Raw genomic sequence first — 10,548 nt, forward strand, 5'->3', positions numbered from 1 at the left:
TGCTGTTCATCATAGCATGGCATGTAACTGGGTACAATATTACTTGTTAAACTGTTGTAGGAATTAGCTACAAATGTGTAGGTAGGGACAGACTGACACTTTCACTTTTTTCATGCCTATGTCTAAGAAGATTTTGGAAGAAGTCTTTGATATTAGTCAAATAGTCCCATCATATATTGGGACTATTATATTCATATATATTCATGAATACTGAACATTCATCATAGTGAGTATTTAGGAAAATGAAATTAATAGAAGTATTGTTTCTGGGTGGCAGAGTTTGAGGCTTCTGAGAAAAACACATGGTACTTCCTCATGGAATGAGGAAGTTAAAATTCACTGAGAATTAAAATATATTTCTAATATATTTCTCTTGCAATGAATGGATGCAGTATGATGCCTTTTAAAGCAAATTCTGTATGTCCTATTGGGATCAATTCAAACAGTCCAGTTATGTGTTTCAAACATTATTTGTCTTCCACCCTCAAGGAATACTCCATCACCAATCTCAAAGCCATATTCAGTGTTTTGCACACCTCACACTTGGTGGATGAATTCCTGCTTGCCCCAAATATTTTCATCGACTGCCCCTACTAAGACAAACTTCCTGGGTGTGGAACTGAGTGCTAAAACAGATGAGGCCTAACTTTCAGGTCTAACTTTTGTCCTGACAAGTGTTGCCAAGTTGGCCAAAGCAAAACCTGAGAAAGCAGCTGTGCTGTGCTGTGCTACTTGGTGGAAAATTATATGTACAAGGGTCTGCAGACAACAAAGTAGGGCTGCTGTGCAATGCATTTCTGCTTTGGCACCTCACTCTTCCAGCCTATTTGGCGTGATAGTTTCGACATGCCAAGAACCCTCACCATGCCAGCTAAAAGGAGAGTGAGGGCTGAAGTGGGGTGCACTGCAAGCTGCCAAACAGTTTCCTCTAAGATTGTTCTGAGTGTTTGACTAGCCAGGGCTTTTGTTCTTACAACAGTCCGTCTGCCTGGACTGAGTGTGTTGCAATCATCTATTTTAACAGAGCACAGTTTCACAGTGAGGTTTCATTTGGACATAAAAGAGGAAGCAAGTTCAGCGTGTTGCAGTTCAGTCAGTTATAAAACACCCTCATCTCCTAAGGGACTTTCTTTCTACACTTCTTTGCCACAGAGGATTAGAAGTAAAACAGATGTTATCTTAGAAGAGTAATTAAAAAGGAAATAAAACCAGAACATTGCATTTTGGGGTAGGACAAACTCACAGGAAGCTTCAAACTAGTTAGAAGACATCAATTTTTCTGTGCCTGGTCAGCTGCTGTATCTTTGGAGGTAAGAACTAAAATATATTGCACATTGTATAAATGTATGAAAATGTTGTCCTTGCTTATCAGAGTGGCTTGGTTCTGTTTGAGTGTCACCACAGCTGATAGCTGGTGAAATAAGGATGCACTTTTTCTGTTTTGAATGCACATGTGTTTGCAGAGTCTCAGCTTCTGTCCACAGACACTTTCTGTTGCCTTAAGAAGTGATGAGAACATTTCTAAGGTGCCATCTTCACTACCATGACCAACCTGTGGTTGCAATGAGACTTCAAAATGAAAACAAAATTTTTCCTCTCATACTTCTAAAGTTTCATAAAATTAGCCTCAACAGGTTTTTCAGAATATTTTTAAAGTGAGCCTTACTATCTGTGTTGCTGTGATCATAATTAAGATATTGTTATTGAAATTTCTGTTCAGGTTGCTGTACTGTCAAAGTAATGTCCTCCAACTGGAGTACTCTATTTGTAGATTACAAATAAAAATAAGCACCAAAATAGATTAATATGGACATTATATTAAAAGAAAAAGTACATAAAAAGAAAGATGAGACTTCTTTGAAAACACGATGATGTTAAAAATTATAAACAAAGAAAGTTTATGATTGTATCTTTCCAGTTCTCAGTGAATTTCCGGGTTTGCTGCAAATTCATAGTTAGGGTATACATGCATAACATGCATCCTTTCCCCTCTTTTTTATGCTTTACAGCAAATGTGACTAATATTTCAATGCCTTTTTGGGGACCATTTCCTTCACTCCTTCTGGAAAGCATCTTCAGCCTTTTCTGTCTTTCTTGCTTCACCATTTATTCTTTCCTTTCTAGAAAGTGTATTCTCTTCCGTAAGAGTTCACATGGATTTATTGCCTCTTTACTTCAAATGCTTAGATTCAAAATGTTGCAGTACATGTAGTACAGTCATAACAGCTAAAAGATCATTAAAAATTAACACAGACATGCAGAGACATGAAATGATTTCCACCCCAGGAAGAAAATGATAAAAGCACAGGGTAGAAATATTACGTAGCCAAGTCTGCCTTATGAATGTGGATCCTGATTCTTTTCTGCCTCAGATTTCATGCTGTTGTTTACAGCTGTGGATATGAGATATAAAATGCTATCCAACCAGACTGATGGGGTCCTAAACCAACTTTGTATAGGAATAGATGATGAAGAAAAGTATGGAAAATGATAAACCAGGCTTGGTTTGTATGAAGTTTCAAGGAACTTGAAATGATAAAACAAACTTGGGTGGAAAACTTTAAGAGGTCAAGAAGCTATATTTACCAACCCACGGTTTTCATTATATTTTTATGGAAGCATGTCCCCCCCCCCCAACCCAAAGACACAACAGCATTCAAAAATACACTGAGAATGTATTTGTTTCTAAATTAAAAAAGCTGAATGCTCCTGAAACTCATTGCCATCCATTTAGCATGATCAAAAATTGGTAGTCATTTGTATAATAAGAGCATTCAAAAGTATAGCAGATTTCTCGGGGAAGATGTCTCCTCTGCTGCTTTCTTTAGCCTGTCCTTCCAGCAGATTCCCTCGTACTCTTGATGTATTGGATAATTATTCTCTCAAACCTACTTGCTCCCCTTGAACCAGCCCACATTCCCCCATGGGTGAGGTACTCCAGCATTTCTGCATCTCCTCAACTGCTGACATGTGAATAAAGAAGATATTATGTTTTCTACTGTGGGAAGACCAAAAGATCAGAGTGAAGAGAGCTGTGGTGAGGGGGCAAGAGTTGTTTAGCCCATAATGACTGCTGAAAGAGCCTCATGGTGCAGCTCTGTGGGCCCCAGGTCTTCCAGAGCAGCAGCAGCATCAGGGAGAGGAAGTGACACGTGGTGGGCAGCATTCGAATGCTTGTGCAAAACCACCCCCTGGCTCTTCATCTTCTCCTCTGCTGTGGGCAAAGTGAACCACTCCTACATCAAACAGCAGCCACTGTTATTGTAGAATCATAGTTAGAGAGCAGCATAAATCAGAAAGGACCTCAAAATATCATCTGGTCCAACTTTTCATGGGAAAGGAAGCCTAGACAAGATTATGTAGAACCTTGTCCAATCCCATCTTGAAAACATCCAGCGAAGGGGACTCCACCACGTCTCCTGGGAGGTTCCAATCATTGATTATTCTCACTGTAAAAATTCATCTTCTTGTATTGATACGAAACCTCTTCCCTCTTATTCCTGGGAGCATTCAAAAAACATGTGGATGTGGCACTTGGGATCATGGTTTAACATTGAACATGGTGCTGCTGGATTAAGGGTTGAATTTAATGATCTCAGAGGCCTTTTGCAGCCAATGTGGCTCTGTGATTCTATTCCAATTGTGCTCATTGCCACCTTGTCTCCTTCATGTGGCTGTTTGTCAAGAGAGAGCTTCTGTCTTCTTTGCAGCTGCAGATACTGGAACACTATGTTGAGCTGTCCCCCTCCCTTGGTCTTCTTTTCTTCAGGGAGAAGATTCATAACTCCTTCAAACTTTCCTGACAAGGCAGCTTTTCCAGCCCTTTGATAATCTTCTTGGTTCTCCATTGGACCCTCTCCAGTCTGTCCACATATTTTTTGAATTTTCTGGGAGCAGAACAGGATGCTCCAGGGGCAGCCTGACACCTGCTGAGTATGAGGATCCCATCTCTATCTCAGCCAGCCGTGCTCCCGTGGGTGCAGCCCAGGATCTGCTTTTCCTCATTGCTGCAGCCCTGCTCTGCTGGCTCAGGGTCACCATGTGGAGCACCAGGCACACAATTCCTGTGCTGGGCTCTTTGGTTGTGTCAGCCAGTGCAGGAGCTGCCACTTGCCTTTGTTACACCTGATGCTGTTATTGCTGGCCCACTTTCCAGCCTGTGCAGGTCTCCCTGTAAAATGTGTCCATCTCATCACACAGTTTGGTGTGATCAGCATTACCTTTACCCAAGCCAAATGAGGTTCAGATACCAAAGACCTGTAGGTTTCAGGCACTAAGGAGAGGCTCTATTTGCCCATGTGCACAGCTCATTATATTACCTCCTTGACTGTCCTGGTTTCCCCATGCTGGCTGCGCTGAGGCTGCTTGGGAGCTGTTCCACACTAGCCCCAGGGGAAGGTGAGATATGGGTCCTTCAATAAGCAAAAGCTTGCTCTACAGACTATCCTGCTTGCCAGGGCTCTTGCATGTGTGTCTGGCAATCTGAGGTGGGTCCCTCAGCTCACAGAGGGGATCTGTCTGTATCTCCACAAACTGGAAAAATGTCTTTTAAAACAGGGAAAAAATACTGCAGACAGATCCATAGGATTTGAGTTCCCTCGAGACAGGGAGACTGTCCTCTGGGATCCCATCTAGTAAATCAGCTAGAACTCAAGGTATACCCTGTGATAAGAGTTGAGCTCCAATCCCCCCAGCACAACTTTAATGCCATTCAGAGTCCTGGCCAGGGATCTGAAAGCCAGGCATATCCAACACAATCTTGTCTCTTCTGTGAGTTTCCATCCCTTCCTTTTGCAAGGCAGAAGAATGTCCCTTTCCCCACTGAGCTGTGATCACAGCTGGCACCATGTTCTTCCCATTCTCACTAGCAGCTTTTCATTTTGCTTAAGTTTTTGAACAAGACACAATTTATCATACCTCTTTGTGCACACTTCTCAGGTTTTCGTAAGTGTTTTCTTATCCTGAGCCAAGAACTCCCACTCTGTTTTCCTGCTCTCAGACTGGAATCTGAGGTCTTTATGCAAACACTGGCACTGTCTACAAGCATTACAACCTACCAATTTTGCTGTCACACACTTGTAATACCCCTGGATTCTCCATATGACCTTAAACATTCATCCTGCCTTCAGGCTTTTCTTGTGCTGAAGATCTGAACAAAAACCTTGAGCAAGACATAGATTTTAGGATCATCTGACTGTAATAAAGGCTATGTCCGATAGAAAAGACAGTAAACCAGGCAGTCTTCTCCCTCTATCTCCACTAGGCTTAGACAGAATGTAGTCAGTGACCATTGCCAGGGCAGTAGCAACACAAGGAAAATTCTTTTGGTTCACCTTACATGCAAAGTGTATCAGATCAGAACTGTAAAACAAGGACTGGTTTTCCTTGTGCAACGAACAGTTACACAATTATTTTCAGGCAGATGTAAGTGAAATCTGGATCTAAGGAGCATGAAACCCAAATATTGAAAGACATTAGATATAATCTTTTTGCCCTGGGAATCCTGTGTATATGTGTATATATGTGTATCCTCTGTGGCACAGAGAGGGGATTAAGAGAGGAGGCATAAGAAAGCAGAATTAATGAAAACTTATCTGTTTCCATTAAGAATAATGAATCCTTATCAGATTTAAAATTCAAAAATTAAAGGTGCCACAGTTGCATGACTGTTGCAGTGATGGGATAATAACTTGACAGAGGTATATATTATATTGTGTTCTAGGACAAGCAGCATGAGATATATGTACCTCCCTTTTGCATTCATGCTCTCAGCACTGCCTATCAAAACTTCAGTCAGATTTCCTCACAGAGCTGGGAAGAGCCAGATCAGTGTGGCAGCCTTTGCCAGCTTCAAAGGGTAATCTTGTAACTCATTCAGCAGAACACACAACTCTGAGCATAAAGAGACCCTAATATTTTTCAATTTGCCAATTCTTTTGTTTCCACTCCTGTCTCATCATGCTCCCTCTTAAAATAAGCACAGCAGAATGCAGTGCAAAGAAATGAAACCAACGGTTTCATTTCTCTCATGTAGCACCCTATGGCAGAAACAGCTCACATCTGGGGAGCAGCAAAGACCAAAGTGTCACATGCTACCTGAACACAGCTGCCTTTGCCTATGTTGGTTGAGCAGTGGACAGGCCATATGTTACATTTACACTTCATTTCTCCAAATCCACATTAAAAATAACGTATGAATAAATGCATTATAGTTCTGGATTCAAGCTAGCCACAGTTACTGGTGACTTTTCAATAAAGACATCTGGGCCATGGATGGTGGGGAGAAGGGAACAGCCTTTTCAAAAGTGGGGAACAGAAGCAGAAGAGAGAGGTGATAACCTGAGCAGCTCTAGCATTTGACTAAGATTTCTGTGGGGGCACCTTAATTACAGCTAAAAGCCAAAGCAAGACAACAGCAGCGAACTGCAAGGACTTCCAATCCCCAAACATGATTTTTCCCCCTTCTGGGTAAATAGGTCACTTTTAATTACATGTTAGTGCCTGTGGGAAATCTCACACAACTGGCAGCAACAAAGAGAATCCAGGGTCACCAAAGCAAGTGTTTGGACACATCTAATTCCCACTAGTATTTCTGCCAGAAAGAAGGTTATTTTCTCTTCAACTTTCTCTTCAACCTTCTTCATGGTGTGGAAGTGATTGCCTCCCCCCCAGGGAAAGTATTTTCTCACACTGTCTCCTCCCTAACATCTGTGCAAATTCTGTCTCCATGCTTAGACAGGATTTAGCCAACAATTATTAGTGCAACATTTTGCACTTGCAACTGTGACACATGAAAAATTTACCAAGAAATGAGAGTACCTTCCCTCTTGGAGAAGACCATTTGTAGTATATTAGGAAAAAAAATTACTTTAATAATTTTAATTTAAATTTATTTTTACTTTAAATCTACTTTCCTTTTGCTGGACCAAACAATTTCTTTAGGACATCTTTCCCATTGATTGTATCCTTGACATCTGCTGAAGAAAAAAAAAAAAAAAGACCGAGGTGGATTTTAAACAATTCTTTTGGTAGTGGAGCTGCTAAAGTTTGGGCAGAACATTTACTGGTGTGCAGCATGTGTATCCTTGCTGGCAAATCCTGTCTTTTGTTACTAACATTTCTGTGCAGCTTTTGGGTCTGAGCTGCCTGCTCTGAGAGTGGAGAGAGTTAGTGACTGCTGGAGCCCAACTGTGCCTTTGCAGAAATGCAATGAAAACTGATTCCAGAGCTGTGGTACGACTAATCCCACAGTGAAAGAGTGAGCTGGAGTACTTCTGAAATGTGCACTTTCCTATGCATTGCACTGAAATCTGTCTCTTCAAAAGTACCCTGCAGATATCTATATCTAGGATCTAGTTTAAGATCCTTTTATAGCAACTGGAGAGTGATAAGCAAATCTAGGGCACAATTCATTTCATTTTGATTTAGGTGTCTAAATGAGGCCAGATGAATCATGCCTCCAAAAAGTTTTGCTTTTTCCACTGACATTTTCGTGTAATGAAAGGTAGAGACAGTTAATTCCATCCTGATTGCAATGCAGAAGTGCAAAGTGCAAATTTAATGGTCTGAGATTTTTTTAATGAAAAAGGAACCGCACCTACAGTTGTTGATTCATCTGGAGCAGAAGGGGTGATACTCTCAATATGAATCTCAAATCATCATAGTTCAGAGGCAGCTGACAAACCACACAAAACAAAAGATGCTTTAAATCATATAAGAAAAAGGGGGAAACCCCAGGCTTCATAAAAGCATATGAGAAAGGGGGAACCCCTGGCTTAATGAACTCCAGGGCAAAATTAGAAGTATTTAAGTGTAAATTACAACAGCTATTCCACAACAAAAAACTTCTTGTCCCTCTCTCCACAATTCACTTGCCATTGGATGCATTGGATTTGCTATTTATTATGTCATACAGAATGTGCTTTGGTGAGATTCAGCATGGCAGGGAGAATGGCTGATACCTTCACTCACTGACTCAAGTCCCCTAGTAAGGCAGAGACACTCTTCTTCATGTCCAAATAGGAGACATCTCTTTTCAGCTAGTAACTGGCGAGTGTAATCACAGCTTAGTGAGTTTAAAATGAACTTTTTGTAATTAATTTCTTATCATTTTTGTGTCTGCTGGTGGTTCCTTTCCCTAGGAGAAGGATGCTGTCGGAAGGTTACCTTCACAGAATTACCTACCTTTGCCAAGACCTGAACCCTGCGCTCTACAAGAGTTTGCCTGATGAAGGGGTGTATGAAATGAGGTCCATTAATTACTCTTCCACAGGTGAAGCACAAGGGAAAAGCCTCCTTCAGAGATGCAGATCTGCTGGCAAGTGCATTTCCTCAGTCTGCTCTAGAGGTAGCAAGCACAGCAGAAGGCAGAAGGATAATCTCCCCCAACCTGTCCAGCACCCAACACCCACAGGGCAGCCCCCTCCAGCTTCAGACATTTGTGAGGAGCTGACAAAAAAAGTCACCTACCTGGTCCCACCTTCCTGCAAGAGCATTTGCAAGAACTACAACGATTTGCATATAGCTGGGGACTACGTGGTGCCAATCAGCTCCGTCACCACAGATTTTGCTTGTGACAGTGGCATAGGCCCCTTCTTGGAGTCCTCAGAGATTCCTCCTGCCATGGAGTCTGTGAAGGCTGTCCCCACAGGTGACACCATCTGCAGGCCGCCCCACGGCCACTCCTCGTGCTGGCGGCTGGCCAGCCTGGGGCCCCACCAGCAGCCCCTCTCCGACTCCGCCCTGAACGACTACCTCGAGCAGAAGCTGGTGGAGCTGTACAAGCAGTACATCATGGACAGCACAGCAAACAGGGCATCCCCCACCCAGATCCTGGCCTCCGAGCTGATCATGACGAACGTGGATCAAATCAGCATGCAGATATCACGGGAGAGGAACATGGAGACTGTCAAGGCCAAAGACATTGTCATTAGCCGCTTCTTACAAATAGCCAGTGGGAAGATTTCCTCAGAAATGAGCACACCTACTCTGCATATTTCCCAATATAGTCACATCAATGCTTAGTGTTTGAATGTTTTTATGTTCTTCAAAGTCAGTTTTTAGTTTAAGATACTTTCTGCTTAATAAAAATGCATTATCCACCACTTAAATAAAACCTTTCAGTACATATTAAATAAGTAAAACTCCCTGTACTCCTGTGCTGTGCAGCTCCTATTGTGGACCAGTAGGTTTTTCTATTTTCTTTTAAGTGTTTGTAATGAACCTCAGACATTAAAAAAGTTTCACAGAAAAATGACTAAGAGCATATGAACTCGTCCAAGTGCTCAGGTGTTCACTTTGTTTCTCGCATACTTAATGTATAATTTCAACTTTCCTCTCTCTGGCATCTGCCATCCTACTTCTGGGTCTGCTTGTGCAGGCTTACACTCGTGTAAGGACAAGCAAGCACAGTGATGGCACAGCCACAGAAATACAGATTTTAGGGTGTCATCCAGTTCATCTTCCTGGCCTTAAGGGCTTTACTTAGGACATCCTTCACAGAAGGTTTTAGAATTTGTTCTTAAAGATATTAAGGGATAGACACTTTACAGCTCTTTCTATCCTAACCCTAATTTAATTGGTGCCCTCCTGTTCAAGAGTCACCATCCCTTTTTGTGAAGCACAAGCTCTGTTTCCAAACAGACAGCATCCCCCAGAGTGTGTGTAAACCTGTGTGCTTTGCACTGACCCACAATGAGCACTGGGGTCCTGTGATCACAAACACCACCTTTGCCAGGTGCTCACACACCTGACAGGGTGAAGGGGTCATGCAGGGACAGCAGCAATTATAGAGGGAGAAGAGGAATTAATCTTTGTTATGAAAATTGCACATTGAAGAAGCAGGGCTACTCCAAAGTCCATTGGATTAATATGAACAGGGCCCTGGAATGAAGAAGAAAAGCTGAAATAGAGCATTTGACACCATGGCTGAACACTTGTTAGGATTGTTGTATCACAGGTCAAGATCATTTGAGCTTCATGTATTTCTGATAGAGGGTCCTATTTTGTAAGATTTCACCAAGTTAAAAAAAAAAGAAAAAAAAAACAACGAACCAAAGCTGCCTCATGGCAATGTATAATGTTCATAATGTATAATGCCAATTGATTGACAATGCCAATCCATCATTGGTTGAAGTTCTGAGTATCAGTATAACATAAATACTAATTTATTCTAAGTATTCATAAAATGATTTCATGTTATTGTTTCCACAGTTTTGTTTTGGCCTTTGTGTGCTTTTTCTCTCTGATTTATTTATTTATGTATTTTATTTAAGGCAGGTTTTTATGTATATTTTAAAAATAAATGTAAGGTGATAAGCATGTCAGTTTATTCTGGTGCTGCTCTTTTTCCACAGATTACTGGGATAGCTCAGCATATTTTCCTGCATGTGCAGGTATACAAAAAGAAAGTTGCCATGAGAACCTGTGATGCTTAAATCCAGAGGGCATACCTCTGTTGCCATAACAGCCTACCCAAATATTAGTATTCAGCAATTCAAGACAGCTAATTTCTGGCATGCAATATTTCTAGACTGTGATAAAATGCTA

The 10,548-nt window shown here is 41.5% G+C and overlaps 1 protein-coding gene across 1 annotated transcript; it reads left to right on the plus strand.

Annotated features, from left to right (window-relative positions):
* Positions 1-1,044: 1,044 nt before the first annotated feature.
* Positions 1,045-10,320, plus strand: TASL (TLR adaptor interacting with endolysosomal SLC15A4). The gene is made up of 2 exons (XM_023918521.2): positions 1,045-1,310; positions 8,142-10,320. The coding sequence occupies exon 2, from the start codon at positions 8,149-8,151 to the stop codon at positions 9,022-9,024; it is 876 nt and encodes a 291-aa protein (XP_023774289.1). The 5' UTR covers positions 1,045-1,310; positions 8,142-8,148; the 3' UTR covers positions 9,025-10,320.
* Positions 10,321-10,548: the final 228 nt, after the last annotated feature.

Source organism: Cyanistes caeruleus, chromosome 3, assembly GCF_971803275.1.
Source record: "Cyanistes caeruleus chromosome 3, bCyaCae1.hap1.1, whole genome shotgun sequence".
NCBI lineage: Eukaryota > Metazoa > Chordata > Aves > Passeriformes > Paridae > Cyanistes > Cyanistes caeruleus.

What these genes read in the sequence shown, in the direction of transcription:
- TASL (XM_023918521.2), top strand. Translation starts at nt 8,149, where the DNA reads ATGCTGTCGGAAGGTTACCTTCACAGAATTACCTACCTTTGCCAAGAC.